The sequence below is a fragment of the Temnothorax curvispinosus genome, unplaced genomic scaffold (assembly GCF_003070985.1).
Source record: "Temnothorax curvispinosus isolate PA1 unplaced genomic scaffold, ASM307098v1 QBEX01009448.1, whole genome shotgun sequence".
Lineage (NCBI taxonomy): Eukaryota > Metazoa > Arthropoda > Insecta > Hymenoptera > Formicidae > Temnothorax > Temnothorax curvispinosus.
This window is the reverse complement of record NW_020219228.1, coordinates 175,077-196,504: the sequence shown is the minus strand read 5'-3', so window position 1 is coordinate 196,504 and position 21,428 is coordinate 175,077. Positions and strand designations below refer to the sequence as shown.

Sequence of the window (21,428 nt, the reverse complement as noted above, 5' to 3'; positions counted from 1 at the left end):
AAGACGAGATGTAAAGGATACATTTTGTATTTTTATTATATTTATTATATTATATAAAATGTCACACCTGTACTTTATCTTATAGCTATTCCAAAATGATCAAGAAAAAAATCAAAATCTTAATTAATGGTACCGTTAGTGTAAGATGTATACATATCTTCGTGAATAGATATAAGTGACGTAGAGAATATTTCCTCGATAAGCACCTCAATCAACCGGATAAATGTTGAAGAAAGAAGGGGCTTGATGAAGATATTTTAATTAAAGTTGCTTACGTTAATTTACGTTTATTTCGCTTTTACTTTGTTTTGTTTTATTTAAAGTCTACCCTTAAGTTATTCCTTTGCTCCTCTTTAAAAACATCCATCTACTCGAATACATTTCGCCGTATACGTAAAACAAAGCAGAGACGCGCGAGAAAGAGGCAAGAACGAGAAGCGATAGTGTAAAAAAGCGCAGAGGATCCACGCTGGATGGGCGCGAGCTATCCTCGCGGGCCCGGCGCGTTCACGCCATTGCGAACTCGTCGGTGGGGTACCGGTGAGGGCCCCGGAGAGGGAAAACTCGTGGGGGCCTCGGTGGGCTCCTCCGTCAGCGGTGGCGGCCAGCGTTCCGGCAGGACTCCGGCGAGTCGCGCGATATCTGTCGCTTCGCTTCGATCGCGAGCCGAGGAAGATATCTCGGGTAAAAATCTCGACAACGACGACGACGGCGGCGGCGTCGCGGTAACGCGATCGCCCAAGAGAGAAAGATCGTTCTTTTTTTCTCATCCCCGCGGGTGACGGTCCTCCGGCACGCAAGGGAAGTGCATCCCTTTTCTCTGTCACGCGAAGTCGCGGGAAGCCCGATCGGCCGGCGCGGGCGATCGGCGCAGGAGGACGACGAACCGGAATGGAGAGGAGGCAGCAGCGTCGTCGTCGTGACTCTTCCAGCTTCCAAGGTTGAAGGCCCAACGCGAATACACAGCCGGTGAGTCATTGTCACAAAGATCAGAGCGCGGCAGCGCGCCTTCTCCCTTCTGTTCTGTCTTCCTTGGTCTCCCTCTCTCTTTTTCTCCTCTTCTCGTCCTCGCTGCGAACGCCGAGTCGCCCTCACGCGCGTGTTCCACGATTTTTCGAACGTATCTCACTATAAAAGCTCGTCTATCTACGATGCCGACTTTGTGGGTTTCCACGGAATGGAAATAAATTTGTTTTTTTTTCTACTTTTGCTGATAAAGCTGAGTTTAGGAGTTGGTACCGATCTCGTAAGAGGGACCCTCTTTATAATACTTTATAATACTATCTCGAGATTAATAATAATTAAATAACGTCTTGTTTTTTTTTCTTTCGAATGTTTTTTTAAGTTCGTAGAATTGAAGAAAATATTTAATTATTTCCGATAATTGTCGAAGTAATTTAATCTGATAAATTAAGTTAACTTGGGCACTCTTCCTGTCTTTTCTTACATCGTCTCTTTTCCTTTGATATTTAATTGTTACTTCGTTTACGCGAGCGTTACTTCTGTAGTAACTTAGACAATTCACTCGTTTACGCGGAGTAAATTATCGTAAGTTACTACAAAATCCTATTTACGCGAAAGGAATCATCGTAAGTTACTGCAGAAGTAACGCTCGCGTAAACGTAGTATGTGTGAACTAGCGAGGAGCTTGTTGAGACATTTTCTATGCCATACAAAAATACTTTCATTCGGAAATCTACGTCCGCATACTTTTCGAAGTAATGGCATAATTAGTTAAAGATGGAAGAATTGTTTGCACGTGGTGAGAGCCTCGCGTGCGTGTCTGATTATACAGCACGCTGGAGAATGTCGCGCGGTGTTTTCGGAAACGAAAACGCATTCTAAAATTCTCCGGAATCTATGGAGCGGATCGACCGCCTTCGAAAAAGTGGTCGGGTTGTTAATCACCTGTTGCTTTCACCGTGCCGGCGAGTCTTTCTTGTTATGCAAAATCAGGTTCCCCGTCGTTGAACCGTAAACTAAAAGCTCGCATGTAAGCGTTACAAACGTTCCATATGCATTTTCTTCTCGAGGAAGGAACCCATTGACAAGCGCCCCACGAAGATGCGACGCATAAACACGAGATGTGCATATATTACCACGATTTTTATATCGCTAAAAGAAAGAGACAGAAACTGACAGAAAGAACTATATAATAAAGCTACCGCCGATTTATTTGGGGAAAAAATCGATATAAAAAAGTGTGAGGTTATAAAAGAAGAATAAATTTATAGTATAAGACTTTATAAGAATGTATAGTATAGTGTAAAAATAAATAAGTTTTATAACAATCATTATATTAATAAAATTATTAGTCATGCATTCACGTACTGATAATAATTTTATTAAAGGAATGATTTATAGCTTATGTTACTAAAACGTTTTTCTCTCTGTATTTTAACACCAAATGAATAATTTTTATCGTGACGCGAAGATACTTTGTGTTGCAAAACGCCGCAGCTCATTGTGTTATATTTCGCCACATTCTAAACTAACCGGTAGCGTAGTTTTCTATCATGTGCGCGTGAAACCACTATTTTCACTCGTATTACATGCAAAGATAAAACTTTACTTTCCTGAGTGGGTGGATTATTACTCGATTAGATTAAAAACGCTCTGAAAGCGTCCGATTTATGTTGTTAACGAGGAGACATTACTCAAGAGTCCTCTTTCTCTGGCTTTCGCTGGAAAAAGTAATAATAATAGACTATATTTTTGCTCGCTAAGTACGCTAGTTGAGTACGCTAGCGTCTATTTCAGCAATAGAAAGAAATATACCGGAACCGCCGGATATCCTTTCGGCCTAGATCTTAAAACCAGAATCTTAATTCTTTCGATCTTGTTTTAATAAAAATTTTGTTACTGTACCCTACCATTCTTCTTTCAAGTATATTAACTTTTAAATCAATTAAATAATTGGATAGTTATCCACTGTATTAAATTGCTATGCCAGTCCAATCTAATTTCAATCCAAAGTGCAAAGTCTTCGGTATCTGTTTATGCCTTCTCAGTCTTCTCTCTCTCCCTCTTTCTCTCTTCTCTCTTTCTTTCGCTAAGGACATATCTTTATCTATATTTCTCAAGGCGTATTTCCTTTCATCTCCATTAATAAAAAGCAAAAGCGTTCGCGCCGACCCGTTACTTCCTTCGCGCGTTTCCACACATTAGCGTATGCAAGGCCCTGGCAATCGCGAGGCGGAAAGGTGAGGGTTCAATCCTCGTTCGATCCGTTCACTTCGATCGGAACACGGCGGATACGTCGAATGCAACAATCGTATCGCGAATTGACGTAAATTTTCATTAACGGCTCCGAGCGACGACCGGCGAAATCGCGGAGTCACTCCGGGAGACTTTAACGAGCGCATATAGGAGCACTCTTCGACGCTTCCTCGCACGGTGCATCGAGTGATTTGCAATTTCAATTGGATCTTCCTCTCCTTTTTCGTCCTCCTTCGTTCGCGGGGGACAGGAAAGGGAAGGGGGAGGACAGGGAGGACAGGTACAGCATTGCATCGGTGGAATATTGAAAAGTCTGACAACTGACCTCGCTTATATCCTGCATTCTCTTCACAAGTTTTACCGCTCGATAATGCCCATCATCGCTTATAATGAAGTAGTAAAAGTACGTATCGCGGCATTCAGCCGCCTGTCAAATTTTATTATGATTGAGCGTGGCATATTATCTGTAGAATGGCAACGAAAATACTTTCTATTTGATTAATAATACGCAAATAGCTGATATTAATTGTATCAACGATATTAAAATATCTCCATTTAAATATGATTTGCGTCTCTTCCGATCATATTTTCGATCTCGTTCCCTAAATCGAAGCATTTTTAATTAATTTCTCGAATTGTGAATTAAACGATTTTTCTTATAATTCTTCGTTAGTGGCGTTTCTCTCATTGAGAGACGTTTAGAGATAAAAAGCGAGATTCACGGACACGGTTTCTTTTCCTAAAGCTGTAATCTCGGGATTACTGCCGTTTAATTAATTGACATAATTAGCTATGAGTGCGCATTTCGGATCGTTTGAGGTATACACACGCGTTATGTGGGTCGGCGGGACGGGGTTTTCGGCGGGCAGACTTTCCATCGCGGTTTCCAAGCGCGTTGCGTGTACGGGTAATTATGGCAGTAACACTGTAACAATCCAGGCCATGGTGGTATTTTATTTAGGTACACGGACACGGGTGCACGGTTCACTGGCGTACAAACATAGCTATAGAAATCAGTGCGTGGGATAGTCTCACAGTAGATTCTGGAGATCACGAAATCGAGATATTGTTTCCGTTCGCTGAGAGCCGAGGGACCCCCTAAATAAGCGGAGACATTCCGCGGTTATATAGCTTCCAATTTTCATTCATCTGACGTAAACCACAAATACGTTCGTCTGCACGCGAGGGGAAAAAAAACTAAAATCGATCTAGCTGCGCGGCTTAAAAGATCCAAGTTAAAAGATCTCGGTTCTTTTCCAGCTCGTTGAACATTTTCTATATGAGGCAACATGTTCGATTAATACTCGCGTTTTCGAAAAAGACAGAGTTCAGAGAAAAATACTTGACTCGCATTATTCAAAAAGAGATCTCTTCGCACGTATCTCTAATTCCGAGCAAACGTACTCGTTTTCAGCCGTTTACCCCTTGACTCGATCGCATTAAGCACCGTGACCGCGGATTCAGAGTCGCGATCGCTGTAAGAGGGATCACGCGACCGCGGGCGATTTTTCCAGGTATCGCGCGCGAGTACAAGTACACATGTACACGTCCGGCGAGATATTAGACGTCACTTTCTGCATGCTTTCGACATGCTCAGCTGCGCGCAATAGGCATACGCGTTAGCAGGCCCGTTTTTCCGAGCGTATCATCGCCGGCCTTTACGAACATATCGCCGCGGCCATATCCGCACTTTCCTTCTCGTACTATGTATTAAACGGCGATCCAGTTGCGCGCGCGTGCAATAGCCGGCAAAAAGCCGCGGTGGACATGAGTGGACACGACATGAGTAGCGTTTAATGGTGAATTCATACCGCGAAAACGCACGGTCGTCGCTCGATACAACTGTTGCAGAAACGGGATATGCAAATGAACAGTTAACCGGGCCCCGCGAGAGGCGGTTATCGGTCGCCGCAAAAAAAATCACCGTATTACGTAAATTGAAAAAGACGTGGGGGACCACCGCGACATATTTCTGCCGCTATATTACACCGATATGAGACGCAATTATTCGAACATTGCGCAACATTTACGCACTCGGAGTGTTTGCACCTCGAGGAGAGGATCCTGTTGCGATACCCGCGAGAAAGATTGATTTGCAGAGTTTTTCGAAAAAGAAAAACTTATAAAGTCGACGTGAACGTCGTCGTAAATCACGAAAATCTTCTCCAGAGACGCCGGGTTAATTACAGAATAAATTTCCGCCGCGACACCGACGTTATTCTTTCCGAGATGTTCTTTATGAACGGTGTTAGCCAAGTCCGCGATGTCTCGCATCCGTAATCACGCGTGGGTTAAATCATTCCATGCACGATCGTGAGACCAAGCAAGGACTACTCGACGTGCAGCGGGAAACTTGCGTCCATTGTCATTGCAGAAGTCGACGCAATCGCGCTTGCAAACCCGCAGGCTCTTTCTCCTTTCATATACGGGTACCTACATTAAGTACTGCTTATGCGGGAACATCTCGTCGGTCGCCCGTTGCGGTGACACGAAGACCCAGGTGAACTTAAACCTGTGACTTCGACCACCGTTGTCCCACATTCGGAAATAAATCTTCCATCGACTCTAACTCATAAATAGAAACTATTCTTCTGTTATATAAATAGAAACATGTAGGAAAGAAGAATGATAAGAAAATTGTAATCCTAATAAGGAATTTATGAGTTAGAAGGAATTGTTATAATTATCGTTTCCTTCTTTTGTATTAAATTATGTACATCGCATTTTTGCCACGTGAATTTGTAACAGATACTCAGCGAAGCTTGTTATATATTGAAAAATTTAGAAATTTAGAAACTTAGAATCTTAGAATCTACAATTTTTCTATTTTCTATATTTAAGTTTCACTATTTTAATAAATTGTATATATTTTGAATATTCAGCGGCAGGCATCTATGGTAGATCATTTTGGTGAGCATTTTGGAAATGAAAAAAAAGTCGGCCACGTGCGTGTTCGTGCGAAAAAAAGGATCTGCTGCTTGTACATCGTATAATATAGATCGTACCGTTATTTCTTGTCAGTTAAAAATGTCAGCTGTTTGTACCTGTATGTACAACGTACAGCGTGAGTTTCGTAGCGACGATCCGTTGATGACTTCACTGACGAACACGTGTTACATCGCAGTCACCATTATGACGGGCACCGCGGAAGATATCACAGCTATTTTTGCGGGCGCGAATTAATCCAGCGCGCACACGGCGTCGTATGACACAACATTCTGGTTCTCGATCAATCCGACACTTGCATGTCTAGCAGTAAAACTACGCGCAATTCACATCCGCTTTGAGCGAAGAGATTCTACTAGTTATTTGCGCACGTCGAAGGGGGAAAATTAACTAAAATTTATAAATGCTAAACGATGCAGGCGTCTTTCTATCTGCCACAGAATAATTCCGTTTTCCACAAAGAATATCACAACCGTCGTCAAATACAACGTAATGGCGATCTGCAAGAGCATTCTTTTTTTTCTCGATAAGATATGGTGTGCGATTTCAATCTTGCTTGGTTCTCACGGGAGAACGCAGCATGAACATTCTTGTATCTGAGCCAGCTCAGTTTCGAGGGATTCGCTGATGAGTCAGTCTTCTAACGGGAAACTCCGGGATGAGGGGAAAAAATGTCGTTCCATCAGCATCTGTGGTAACTAGAAATTGCGCCTTCATGTATCATCCGAAGTGTGATTCTATAAGCTCGCGCTAAAATGTATTATGTAATTCTGCGCATTCCACCTGGGCGACGTAAATGTAACATCTGCGCTGACGTGATATTAAATCGTCATAAATACCAACAAATCGCACCTGTTACAAGAGCATTGTACAAGAGAATATTCTACAAGTTGGATACAGCGTATACTTGATCGGCAGTGAATGGTTGAAACGTCTGCCTTTAAAGAATCCCGCGAAGGAGACGAAGAAATCTTGGACATTTTAGTTCTAGAATAAACTCCTTGGCATGCACAAGCATTTTTATGACAATTATGCAGTTTTAGCAGATTACATCTTTGTTATTAAGTAACGATTCGTGGCCAGCTTATTTGTATGGCCGTAATTTTGCAGACTTGAAACGTGATAGCTTGACATATGTACTCGACGTGTGTATTCGTCGGACACCCGATACGTTTTCGCACTCGCGTGGAACTCGGAAACGTGAACGCATACCGCAAACTGACACGCGAAGACGAATTAAAACCTGTTGTGGCGCCGAAGCGATGAGGCAGATGGTTTATGTGTTTCTTGCCGTGCGTTTCGCAAGCAGGTTGAAATAATCGACGACGTTCGATTTACATCGCATCGAGAGCAAGGTCGATCCCCTCTCACAGGCAGGAAGAGATGCTGCTGATTAATTTAATCATCCTTAATTTAATCATCCGGAGTACATCCGCATTCGCGCAAAATGCATGCATGTAAGGGTATCTTCGAGTACACGTTTGCTCCGAAATTCATTAGGGCGTAAAGTACCATGGGACTTGCTCTCCAGTGAATAATGGAGATCGTTAATTCACAGCGTCTGAGATTAACGACACCCATCCTTTTAATTTATTTGGAAGTAATCTGGCGTTCTTGTTATATTTGTACGTCATAAAAGCGATACGTCGAATCGTAATTTACTTTCTATCTTTATGTCGCTATTTTAAAGTTTTATCAAAATGTAATCGTTCATAGAGACGGAAATATATGTACCAATCTAATTTCTACGAAGATTTTATTAATAAGTCTTGAAACTTTCGATTATTCTGTTTGGTAAATGTGAGTTCTATCCCGGATGTTTTTCTGAGGAGTTTGCGCTCTTCGAACACCCGGTACAAAACGGATTTTCAAGCGTCGAAGGTACAATAATGTGTTCGCGAAAAGACATTAAAAGCTGGCGTGTGTGGCAATGGCAATGAAACAGGTGCGCGTTTTTAGGTCGCGAGCACCACCGTTAAATGGGATGCTGCGTTCACTTCCTTCGCGGCATACGTACACGTATCCTCGCGCAAATGCCGAGGATATTTATCCTACCCGGCGCTACGACGCGAGTGTCCCTCATCTTCTGATAACGGTGATGAGTTCCTGACAGCTATTCGGTGGAACACGACGTCGTAACGCGGAACGCGGAAAGCGACAAATATAATTAGACGACTATTAAACGAAGAAAATTACGGTATTTAACAACAACGTGAGATTGAAACGCGGAGCTTATCTTACGTACGATTAAAATATTATTAAAGCAAAAAATAATATGATAATAAATCCATGTAAAGCTTCTAAAGTATAGAACGAAGTAAGATAAGATACATATAATAAAGTCATTAACTAACTACTACTTGCTGGAATAACGGATAGAATAAAGATCTGCTGTAATTATTTAAAAATGAGATTTTTAAAGCTTGAACTTGAGCCAGTCTATTTCGAGTATGTTTTGCGTAAAGTCGGAAGCAAATAAAATTATTTATAGCGCGATAAGACAAGATCTCTACGCGACTGCGAGATGCGACAAATTAAGGATGCGAGACCTTGCACACGAAGAAAGTCCATGATGTAATAACAATCTAACAAGCTATCGTCGCCTACGTGCGCGTCAGTGTCGGCGAGATTATGCAAGAAAACGAGCGAGTATTTAGATCCGTGGCCCGTAAAGGCGAGAGATCCAGAATGTCGGTTAAGAGGAAGGTGAAATACGGAAACCTGTCAGTTATCGATTTCCCGGTCGTTTATAGCCCTGCTTTGGTAGCCTGCAACTAGCTGACATTTTGCCGCACCGCTTTTCATATAATTGCGTCATTAAACGTACTGTTATACGGTACGATTATTGCCGCAGGCGATAATTTCCGGCAGTAATATACGTGCCGATTACTATCTCTATCGCGGTTTTTACCACTATCTATATCAGTTTAAGATGTAAAACTCGAATGGGTGTTTGTGCGCGTAAAAAGTAAGTAACAATCTCTTAAAACTGACGTTCTAATAACGTTCTTATCTCGAGTCACGACGTGATATTTAAGCAAACCAATAATTCTAGAGACGTAATTCGCGAATTTGCTCGGTAATGCTTTAATGATCGAGATACAGAGAAGTAGGAAATTATCTAAATATACGCGGAAAGAAACATGAAAAGTCTGTAGATATTTATAGATGCTTAACAAAGCAGGCAAACAAGTATGCACCGTGACTACACAGCGTGTACCAGCGGGGAGATACATTCTCTGCAGTCTGTACGTTTCGTTCTTTATGGACGATCGAGCAAGAACGGGCAAGAACAATTTGCTCCATCGCGATAAAATTCGACGAGGCCGTCCCGCTTTGTTCGCCGGCGGGAACTACGGGATGCTATACAATGTCTGCAGTTTTCTGCCGTCGAGAAGAATCCGAAGGGTCGGTAAAACGCATCGAGACAAAGTGTGGAGAGTCAAATTCCAAGGGAAGAAATACATCGGGCGAACTTGTCTCATGGTAATTTAACAAAAGAAATGGATGACGTTCGAGTACTTTCGGATAACGATTGTATGAAGATTAGAAAAGTAAAATCTGATTATTCAATTAAAGGTCCTAATCCTTCATTTGTTGCGACCTCGTATCAAAGAGGTCTTCCAGCTAGCAGAAGTTTCTATAAGACGTCTGAAAAATTATGTCATCTTTTAAACGTCTTTGTGATGTCTTTAAGACGTCTTTTAGAAGACATCTTTCTGCTAGTTAGGTTCTTTATTTAATATCATAGTCATATATTCGATGACAAAGGGCTTCTCTCTTGCTTCTTGATTTTCTCGTCGTTTAAACGATATGGGGCATAAATTCGTCACGAAATCCATGTTGACGGACACGGCTGTATCCGATCACGGGGTACACCGTTGAGAACCACGCCATTCCGTGTAATCGGCGCGCCTTTGAAATTGCTCGGCGCTTGTTTGCGAGTCGAATCGTCGACCGTGGGCATGTACTCTCGCAGGACTCTTCCAGGACGAGCCGAGCAGATACGACGGCGGGATACATGGCGAAAGAAATTCCTTCTTGTACACGGGGAGGCTTTAATAACAGCCTCCCCGACGTGTTGCGCAATAAATCCGATCCCGCGCGGTCGTCCTTGCGGGGTGGCGGTAACGATAAATTCATATCGAGCGTCAGAGAGAGTCTTCCGTGCGAGGAAAGCGTTTGCAAGAGTGTCTTCGTAAAATTTCCGACGTAATTTATTTTCGCTCGCCGCGAACGGATGTCCACCGGATGTTTTATGCGATCCTTCGGAGAAGAATATTAGAACTTCCAAGAATATATACGACGAGACTGTCTTTCCAGTAAAATTTTGTTTTCTTTGTAATATTTTCATGCGTATCGAAATTATGTTAAATGATGATTCCATTACAAATAAAATAGATTTATTATCTCATGAAAATTGCAAAGTGATTGCTTCGGCCAATTGATTCGATCTGATCGAATTTGCAACTGAAACTAATAAAAGAGAGAGAGAGTTTCTTTTCCTTACTTTCCCCCTCGGCGGCGCTAAAGCATTGTAATTAAAATAAAAGGAGGAGATATTACGTTATCTGAGATTAATTCGCGGAAATTTAACCGGTCACATCTGCAATCTCTGTGCAGCCACCGGAAAATATGGGCTCGGAAGCCTGGGAGCTGGAGAGGAGGTACTCGGTGCCGGGAGCTCTGGACACCAGGGGCCTGGAGCCGCCGGCCAGCGAGGATCTGCACGCATGGTCGATTTACAGGTGAACACTTGTACTTGAAGTGCAAGCGTGTAATCCGCGTATCGTACGTCGTCCAATCCAAGCCTGACCGACGACGCGCGGCGGCGGAACGCTAAAGCGAATGCTGCGTCATCTTTTTTGCCGCACGCCGCGTGAAAGGAATTGCCGATCGGACTTGTTGATTTACAATATATACTGTGCACTTTCATGCGTTACATCAACGGTATCATTATTATCGTTAAAAATATTAAACGCCGGAATATTATCGAGCGTGCATGACTACATCGGCACGTATAACGATTAACGAAAGATATTCAAATCCTCATTGCCATCCTTCTGAGCAATTTTCCCTTTTAAATAATCTGCGGTCGAGATTTAGAGGAATGCGAATCGCTCCACGTATATTTATACGCATGAAACAGAAAATGCATTTTAATCATCTAATTAACTCTCTCTCTCATCTAATTAACTAAAAAAAACATCTTGTTGTATACATAGAATGGATATTAAGCACGGTGGAATCTGCGCGCATGAGGTATACGCATTTCCGCGATTTCGCAGGCAAAACCTAAACTCCGACTTCACGGATTCCGCACTCGGCTCCGCTGAGAAGTCGCCGCTGCCGTACGGAAACTTCCAGCTGCGCGACTCTACGGTGCAGAGCATCCTGCGGCATCCGCGGTACGGACCCAAGAGCCCGCTGGCCAACAACTCTTACACGTACTTGAAGTTCGGCTTGCCGCGCGTCCTGCCGCCCAGCTCGCGGAATCGCGACGGCTCGAGCGGCTACGACTCCAGCGAGGAAGGACGACGCGTGTCGCACGCAGGTACGAGCGGTAACTAATTCTATTGCATATTACTATTCTACCGCACTCTTCCATCAATTTCTCATTGAAAAAGATTCTGTATATTTTTAGAATGCTTTAGATAACTTATTAAGCTGTTCTAAAAATTGTCTACGTTATTATTGAACAAGTTGTCATTTAATTTGGGTCGTTGGATAAAATTAAAGATCGTCAGGATTGCGTTTTGTAGTGGCGCGACGATGCCGCGTATGTTACGAGATCTACTTTGATATGCAGGTGCTCCGGTACATACAACCTCGATTATGCGTTCAGCCAGAAGCGATCCGGATTTCAGGCATGTCCACGCTGTCCCGAGGGAGCCGGCGCATTCTCAGTTAACTGTCGCGAGGGACCATCCGAGACTGAGAAGCGCCAGCGAGGCTAATCTCTTGCAGAGCCCGATCAGGACCAACCGGCGACACAGCATCGCGCCGATCGATCCGGGATATATAGCGCACGGTAAAAGAAAGAAAAAATGAACGAAAATAAACGAGCATCTTTATAATGTTCATTTGTGATGTTAACATTAAGTTCCGAAAATTACTCTTTTGCCATTTCTTCTCTATCACAAATTCGCGAAATCGATTTTAAATCGATGAAGATTTTACAGAAGATCATCGTCGAAGAATCTTTTGATTCTTTCAGTTTTTTAAATTTCTTGACTTGAAATTCGAAATGCTATATGCGTGATACACATTTGTTTCTCTAGGACACGGTATCATGGGGCCGGAAGGTTACGCGCTGCCAATGAGACCCATGCCGTGTCTGCAGCATCCTCACCTGCAGCTGCGAGGCGTGGAGGCTGCAGGCTCGGACGGGCTGCCGCTTCTTCGTGGTATCACCCTCGAGGCCGGCGCCGCCGAGGTGCTGGCCATTATGGCGACTACCGAGAAGGAAGGCACGCAGATCGTCGAGACGATCGCGGGCAGGAGGCGAATAAAAAGAGGCGATATTCTGCTCAATGGAAGATCCATATCGGCACGCAGCCTGAGGTACTGTCTGATCTTCTTGCTGCACGCGTACGCCTTCTTGTAACGCGGCGGTGAACCATTAAACGTGTTACGCTATCTTGGTAATGCTACCTTGTGCAAGAAACGCTTCTTTGTTATCTACTCCGTAGGATTTATCGTTTCAAAAATAAATACGAATTTTTAAAGTAAAAAAAAAAAATGTTGGTAGTTTCTTGCTGTCAAACGATATTCAGTTGCATTAGAAATTATATACAATAAACTTATATAAGAAATAAAAACGGTTAAATGAGGATAATTGAACAAGAGATCTATGGCTGGTTTCATTAATATGAATCAGCCTGAATTTAGTTGACTGCAGATTTTTCGTTTTTTTTCTCTAAATTATAGCGTCGGCTACGATCCAAATAGAAAAGGAAGATTTAATTAACTATGGCTAACGGTAACCAACATTAGCGAAACAGGCTGTAACTAGCGAATGTATTAGCATACAAATTTTCAAGTAGAGTTGAATAATAAGGTGAATAACAAGCGGTACTCATTATTCAATTATCGCTTCAATTGCCGACTTAATTATTGCTTCATAATCTCGGACTGTAACTTTTCTCCGTACTACCCGAACAATCTTTAGTTACATCATACATTTTAGAAGATTGCATGCATAAAAAAGTATCAAGTAATTTTCATTGCGCGATTATACGATGATCGCGCAATGAAATTATACGAGAATAATACAAAGTATTTTTTTATCCTTTTATCTCCTTTCTATCTAAACTCCATTTTTCTCTTTCATTAATTCGAGTTATCCGGCTAATCCGGACATCCGGATACGGATATGATCAAATAGATTTTGATAATTTAATATGGTATTATTCTCCCGGATATCTGAAATCTTTATTCAAAATGTCGTCTTTTCCGGAGTGGCTCATTCAATTATCAATATTGTAACGAAAATAGATCGCGCGTCGCCTATCTACCCACGGAAAGTGGCCTGAGCCCCGGGCTGACGGCTCAGCAGACTCTCAGCTTCTACATGTTGCTGAGAGGCGGCCGCAACACCACCACGCTCGAGGCCGAGGCTATCCTGCAGGAACTCGGCTTGGAGGCGACCAAGCACTGCCTGGTGAACACCCTGACGACCTCCGAGGCCCGACGACTGGCCCTCGCCTGCCGGCTGCTTCAGGACTCGCACATCCTCGCCTTGGACAGACCCACCCACGGTCTGGACATTTTCGACGCCTTCTTTCTGATCGAGTACCTGAGGCAGTGGGCCAGCCGCGGTCAGCGTCTTGTCGTCCTGACCCTACACCCGCCCACCTACGAGATCCTGACGATGGTGTCGAGGGTCGCGCTCACGTCCGGCGGTCGAGTCATGTACTCCGGACCCAGAAGAGACATGCTGCCATATTTCGCGCTCGCCGAGTTTCCCTGTCCGCCGTTCAAGAACCCGTCCGATTACTATCGTACGTGGCGAATGTTCTTGAGAAATTGCGAATAAAATTATTTTCAAAAATGGTGTTCCTTACAAATTCGTAATTTTTTTGTAACAAATGATATGGATGACAATTCTTTCTCTTTCTTTTTCAGTTGATTTAGTAACGCTGGATGACCTGTCGGCGGAAGCGATGCTGGAGTCCTCACAGAGGATAGATCACCTGGCTGAGCTGGCCAGAACGAGGCTACCTCCGATCAGTGATCCTGGACCACCCGGCGCACTTCCGCCCTCGATGTCCGGCCCCAATATATTTGTGCAATTCTACGCGCTATTGTTACGAACGCTCATCTACAGTCAACCGTGGACGTTAACAAGACTGTTGCGGAAGATCGTCATTTCCGCGTCGCTCAGTGTTCTACTCGGTGCAATATTCTGGGACATCGCCGGCGAGTCGAATCTATATCTACGAGACAGAATAGGCTATCATTACGCTAGTTTGGGCATCTTCTTCTGGCCCCTGAGCCTCCTGGCGATGTGCGACGTGGCCAGCAGCAGGCCAAACGTGGAGAGGGACATCAGGGACGGGCTGTACGGTAGATTTATGTATATTATCGTAGAGGTAAGCTTGGATTCGTCGAGATCTCGAATCATATCTTTTAGCGGAAGGTATAAAGGAAATACGTTTTGTTTTCCAGCTCATCTGTAGCGTGCCGTCCTGGTGCGTGATCTATCTGATATATCTTGCGCCGGCGTTTGCGATGTCGGGGCTGCACCTCGTGCCGGACGAGAACCTGACGTCGTTGTGGAACTACCTCGCCGTCGGTCTGCTGTACCTGATGCTGCAGCATCTCATCTGCACGTTCTTCGCGCACGTGTGCAAGTGGACCTATCTGGCGGCGTTGTTCGCCGGCGTGATACTGGGCGAGATGACCCTAGCCGGTGGGGCAACTTTGCACTTGGACAATCTGCCGTCGTGGTATCAGCAGATCAGCCCGATACAGTGGTCGTTGTCGTTGCTGCTGCCGCGTCTTCACAAAAGCGAGAGCGTGGGAAAGCTGGCCAATTGCAAGCCCAAACAGATCCAACGGCAGGACATCATTATCCAGGCGGCGTGCGAGCCGCCCGACGGCGCGTTAGCTCTTCGCGAGATCGGCCTCGACAAGTTGAACGTACGGGGGGAGCTTTGGCTGGGCATCGGAGTGGCTGTCGTCGCCGTGTTGATCATTTTCGGATTCTTGTGTGTCAAGTACGCCACTCCGAAGAGGCCCAGAAGCGCCCCGAACAAACCCTGATATGCCGCACGTTGAATCGTCGTCGTGAAGTAGAATCGAGACCGTACGATTCGAGTGCCACGAAGTCGATCTAGGTATTCGTGAGCTTTCCATCCTTCGGAGCAAATGTCATTCTTCATTGTAGATTGAAAATCATGTACCATCCAGATATGAACTCGTCAAACATTTTCGCTGACAGTGTGTTCTCGTAGATGTCCTCTTGTCATTTGTAGGTTTTCTATTATATTTTAGCGATTGGATGTTCGAGTTTGACTTTGACGAAAAGTCACTTTGGCGGAATTCTACTTCGTTAATTCGCATCGCGCTCGTAAAGTTTTGTGAACGTCTACTCCATTGCGATTCTTTAAAGGAACAAACTTTAGGGACTCGCAGGGTAGACAGAGAGGTGGTATGGAGTACAAAGCTTAACGAGACATTACACTATCCTGTAATAGAAGCTCGTTGTTTATAGACGACAAATAAACGCGCTTAATACTTCTGTCCTAAGTATATTGTCCTAACTGATATTGTAATCGTATGAAATAAACATTCTTACGAAACAAACAATTTTGCCTGTCTCTTCGCATCTTCTGAAAATATCTAGAAACTTGATTGCATGAGATATTCATTATTACATAATTTTAAATCGCCGCAAGAATTTCGAAATAAAATATTATTACTAAAATAAGAATTATTTATTTACATCAGGATCTATTTTAATCTTTAAATTTTAATTTCAATATTTTTTTAATAAGAAAGAATAAAATTTACGATAGGAATTTTACATTGCTATATTATATATTTTGTATAAAACAAAAATTAATTATTTCTCTCGATTATTTTAAACTGGTCAATTTTTTTTAGTCAATTATTTTAACGAAATGCTAAATCGATACTTTGCAGGGAGTTTTAGTACCAGCGGATAGCTGGCTCAATATGATAACTGATTTGCGCGAAGTATTACGACGGGTGTCCGTTCATAGGCTCCATCTAGAGATTGTAACTGCCGATACTGAAGATATCTGTCATGTAATTAGTTTTAATTACTAAGAAAACATATTGAGATCATTTAAGAAAGTAATAATTTTAGAAGCTGGTTCAAGCTTAACAGAACGGATTTAAGTGTCACAGTTTTACGATATAGAATAGACAATATAATAGACGGAATCGTAAGTAGGTAGACGCAAGTACATTTTCGTATCGTTTCGAGATCGATAAAATGTCACTCTTTGTAGATGCCATATACTACGCAAATCGAGCTATAAAGAGCCTATGTCTAATAAACGAGCTTCAGACGTCTATTAGAAATCGATACCATGTCGAGCAAATTTATCCCGCGGATGACGCATGCTAAGAAATGTGAAGTGCGATTAAAAATAAGAACAACTTGCTTCTTCGTCCACACGCGGCTTTATAGATTCTCTCTCGCAATATTTTATTAAACGTAAAAATTCTCGCGCTAAATTATTATCGTTGCAACACGAGAAGAGATAATTGTGTACCGCGAATGCATTAATCGGATCCAAACTTAGCCGCTATCTTCCTATATTTAGCGTCGCGTTTAGCGTTAAACGTGGCCGCCCGATTCCAAATATTATTCAGCTGATATATATAAAAATCGGACGGTCTCGGCGTTTAAAATTGTTTAAACATTATTTCACTGTCGCTATTTCGCGTGAGGTAATCGATCTTTATCGGCCTTTGCGCGAACTCTCGCTCGTCGTCGCGCGGTCACAGAGGCGCATCTCGACAATTCGCTTTTACGTAAGCGCTTACTTTCATCGCGATCAAGTTTGCAATTAATTACGCCAATTAGTGCGGCCGACGTTCGTCGAACTCGTGGGCAACGTCTCTCGCCAAGAGAGATCGCTTATCGTTTTTTTTTTCGCGCGATACCGGCTTGATACGAGGACGGCTGATAAAAGTGTCAAGAATGGAAGGATTCCAGTCACGCATTGATTCATGCGTGTACTTTTATCTCGCGATCATAAAGATTGCAGATATTTCGCAGAAATGTATTTATTTGTCGTTACAAGTTGTTAATTTATTTTTAAATGTTCTATAAAGTAGAATTTCATCGAAAATTATACATTTCTCTCGCTCTTCATACTTTTAATTTCTTGTTATTAAATTTACAGTTGAAAAGTTCATTAATACCAGCGTAATTTTCGATGGAATTTTAATTAGAGTGAAAATTACATTAAATGCTTTTCACGATATCATATGGCATAATGCCTGCTGATTACATATTGCTGATAATATTCATCCAATATTAATTTATTTCGTAGCAGAATGACACTCGTTCGTTTATATAAGAGCGAAAAAGTACATATCGATATGAAATATGCTCACATGACATGGTGAAGCCAACGAGATACTTCGCGTAAAAAGGTTTCAAATGTTTAATCTCGAAAAAAAATCTAAAACCTCTCTTTTGCATCTGTATTTTCAATAAAAAAACTTTTTCTTCGTATACACGAGTGGGCGGTGTGATTTCATTTGGGAAATACTGCATAGTAAATGTCAGTGATGTTGTAAAAAGGGAAAAATTAATACGACCCTTAAATTAGGATATCTGGTTATTTAAATAATATTGCGCAATAATATTTAATCCACACGGAGAGAATGTGAACGTTAAATTTTTCTGGGAACCAATTTTTTTCTCCTACACATATCACGCCAACATGGTTTCATCTATTCTGAAAAAAATAAAAAAAAAGAAAGAGAGAGAGAATCGGGTTGCAGTTAAATTAAATTTATAAGTGAACGAGAGTTTCTCCAATAAAGGTGGAGCCAATATTCTATCGATGTGTTTGCGAAAACAGTTGTTTGCCCAACGGCCTGTTTTCACGTCGATCGTATTAGGGAAATTCGTTGTGTAACGTTACAAGCGGACTCGTTAAGTCGCATGCCGATTCCGTAAAAGGGATTCTCTGCGCAAGTATCGGAATTCGGAGCTCGGATATCGAGTCTAAATAAAACGAAGTTATCGGGTACAATGAATGAGACTCCTTTGTAATGGGTTCGCGGTACAAGATATTTCACAAGTAACGCAATGTAACTATTCGCAAGTTGTATATCTTCGGCAAATCTGGAGTAAATTTTCGGCGATAAAAAAATAAAAAAAAATGAAGCTATCTCGAGCGAGTTATCTCGGACGTAATTCGGAGCACACGTACATCGGGATTTCTTACGGTTTTTCATTCGACGGAGTCTCTCACTTGTGAAACACTCGGTACAGCTGATTTCTCAATGAATCGACCTTTGTACGGCCACAAGAAACTCGTTCATCGCGGTTGGAGGAGCCGCGGCGGAATGCCGGCGAATTATTGCGATACGACGGAAATTGAGGATCCCCGCTGCGTTTGTGTAACGTCTCTCGTTCGCTCGCGGGGAGAGCTATGCGGCGATTTACGTAATGAACTAAGAGAGCGAGAGAGGAGCTTCTCCAAGAATTATCGTCATGCCGTCATGCGGCCCACGCCGCGCCGGCGCTTAATTACTTTCATCGACGGAAGTGGCTGTTTGCAACGGTAATCGGCAATTTATGCCGGCTTACGCGCCCAAGCTCCAGTAATCAAAGGGTCGGCCCTTGGTGACGTGAGTTTTATTTTACGACGCATGTTTCTTAACATTTACGCAGTTTCACTGATCGGAAGACTGGTCGTAGCTCGCTAAAGATACCAGACGCGAAGGATATTATTTTAAAAAATTCAAATTGTCATGCATCAAAAATTAAAAAAAAAAAGTTTTAATTAGTTTTAATTACCTTTGATTAAATGAACTAAGCTCGAACGCATGCGAACTAAGCGCGAACGTGGAAGCAAACTTCCACAAAATAAAATGAAACATGTGAAATAATTTTAATTAATTAATCAGAGCTATTTGGATAATGAATATAATTATGAAGTAACTGAAATTATAATGATAAAGCACGCAGTCTCAAAAATTAAAAATAATTAATTTGTTTGTCGCGAAAGGAAAGGAAAAAACAAGAGCAAAACGTGCGAAATAACCGTAGTCGCGTCTCAATGCACGATTGTGTTATAATACGATGAGGAGCACGATCCAAGGAGCAAGACTTTCATGCGATAACCGTCGGTTATACAAGCGGCAAGTGAAACCGCGTTATTTCCGGTCGCCCGGTTCATCCTACGCGCGGCTATTGAAATTCCTCTTATGCCCGTGTACCGAGATCGATATTGCTCGGCAAACAATATCGGATTTGTAATACATCTCAGCCTTATCACAGGTAAATATATTGAGGAAAAATAAATAACTTGTAGAGAGAACTCCTACGAGTTTTGTTACACGCCAATTTCCCCTCCCGTCGTTTCGACGAGAGATCGAACTAAAAGTTGTTTCAATTAAAAAAACATGTTATAAAATAATCAAGAATCGCATATTAAAAAATTTCGTTTCTTATTTTCGTTTCTTCATATAAGAGAAATCAATTTATCTTAAGCTATCAGTTGACGCAAACAAGATAAGTGTCAGAAACAAGGTTTGCAAGTACAGCTCTCTGTCTCTAATTAATGTTTTTCCATCTGGACAAAGTACAGAGGAGGTACTTTTTATAATAGTTTTATCATTAGTCTTTTTATAAATACCATCTATAGTCCCCTTCAATGCCGCTTTCTTTCTCACATAACGGCTACTTGTGCGAACGAGGAAAAATTATCTTTCAGAGCACGCTTTTCTCTTCTCGCGGCGCAGTTGTGCAAATCTGTCAGGTTTTTACCTGTCGGAAATATATATTGAATTTTGCAGGTCTTCTCGAATCGACCTTGTGGACCGTGCTGCGCGTGTTTCGTCGTGTATGAATCGCTTCCTGCAGCGAAGTGGCGAATGAAAATTCCTTACGGCCGGAACGCGTGTGTTGCACGATTGACACAGCTGTATCGTAAACGGCACGCGCTCTCTTCTGTCAATGGATTCCCCCGTTCAATTATCATCGTACCCAAAAGTATGTGACACGAGAGACCAATTATCTCACCCGATACGCCGCTCGAAACAATTCGAGCCTCGTCCCTCGTGTACATGTGCGGGAGATCGAGTTCCAATGGGCAACAATGCCATCGGCGTAAGCTGACATTTACAAATAACGACCGATCATTTCGTGATGTCATCACGGTTTTGTATCCTCGCTCCGGAGAGGAATCCTGTCCTCCCCGAAGCGAGGCACGGCCTTGGCCGATATCTCGCGGAGCATACTTTATTTTATCGAATTATCGCGCGGCCTCTACGTCGGAAATGTATATTTAGGTCTCTCGCGCAATTAACTTGTAAGTTGAGTAAATTTTCTCTAGGATATCGTAAAAGTTAAACAGGCTTAATTTTCAGCACACGCTTGGGGAACATCTAACGATGATAATTTAACCGAGTTAGCATTATCCTGCTAAAATAATATTTTAGTTCCTTGATAACAATTACTTAACGATCTCGCTACTTTGTTATAACGTGCGCCATAGCTCTAGGAACTTGTGCAGCCATCAGGGGTGTTCGCGATTGTATTAGAAAATTCGCGGAAGCGCCGCTCGCTTTGCGGAGCGGAATCCAAATTTTTTAATTTCGCAACGAGTATATGAACTCGTTTGTAAGCCAAGCTACATCGTTCCGCGCTCGAATTGCAGCCGAGCGAAGCGGCGAGGTGACCGGATAAATCGATGCTAAGGGGCCAACCACGCTACACCACCCGACCAGCGCACACCACCCGCTGACCCTACTTTTTCCATTAACACCGATTCGGCACGATCCTTCCTTCCCAAGGTCCGGCCTCCGGCTATACTATATAGGAGGAATAATAAGATCCTACACGGCGAGCGACGGAGACGAGCGACGAAGTCACTAGTTCCCGCGTGGGCGCGGGAAGCGTGGTCTTTCTACAGCTTTCTCCCTCTTATCCGCCCTCCTGTTCGCCCCCTCATTGATTACTTTGGTATCGTTTGTCCACCTAACGTGGGTCCTACAGCATTTAATATACGTGTTATACGCTCAACGAAATCTTACCCAAGTTG

The 21,428-nt window shown here is 42.8% G+C and overlaps 2 protein-coding genes across 2 annotated transcripts in view; one reads left to right on the top strand and one right to left on the bottom strand.

Annotated features, from left to right (window-relative positions):
• Window positions 1-21,428, bottom strand: part of LOC112459017 (ATP-binding cassette sub-family G member 5) — a 39,311-nt gene that overhangs the window by 4,163 nt on the left and 13,720 nt on the right. The window lies entirely within an intron of this gene.
• On the top strand, window positions 598-15,904 carry LOC112459016 (ATP-binding cassette sub-family G member 8). Its single transcript, XM_025022888.1, has 8 exons — window positions 598-969; window positions 10,789-10,913; window positions 11,454-11,719; window positions 11,975-12,196; window positions 12,447-12,729; window positions 13,663-14,168; window positions 14,293-14,759; window positions 14,836-15,904. Exons 2-8 carry the CDS (start codon window positions 10,801-10,803, stop codon window positions 15,430-15,432), a joined length of 2,454 nt encoding a protein of 817 aa, XP_024878656.1. The 5' UTR covers window positions 598-969; window positions 10,789-10,800; the 3' UTR covers window positions 15,433-15,904.

Bases quoted from the DNA above. Each gene is read 5' to 3' on its own strand.
- LOC112459016 (XM_025022888.1), top strand. From the start codon at position 10,801: ATGGGCTCGGAAGCCTGGGAGCTGGAGAGGAGGTACTCGGTGCCGGGA. The intron at 12,197-12,446 runs GTAAAAGAAAGA...TTGTTTCTCTAG, and splicing joins TCCGGGATATATAGCGCACG to GACACGGTATCATGGGGCCG. The intron at 14,760-14,835 runs GTAAGCTTGGAT...TTTGTTTTCCAG, and splicing joins TTATGTATATTATCGTAGAG to CTCATCTGTAGCGTGCCGTC.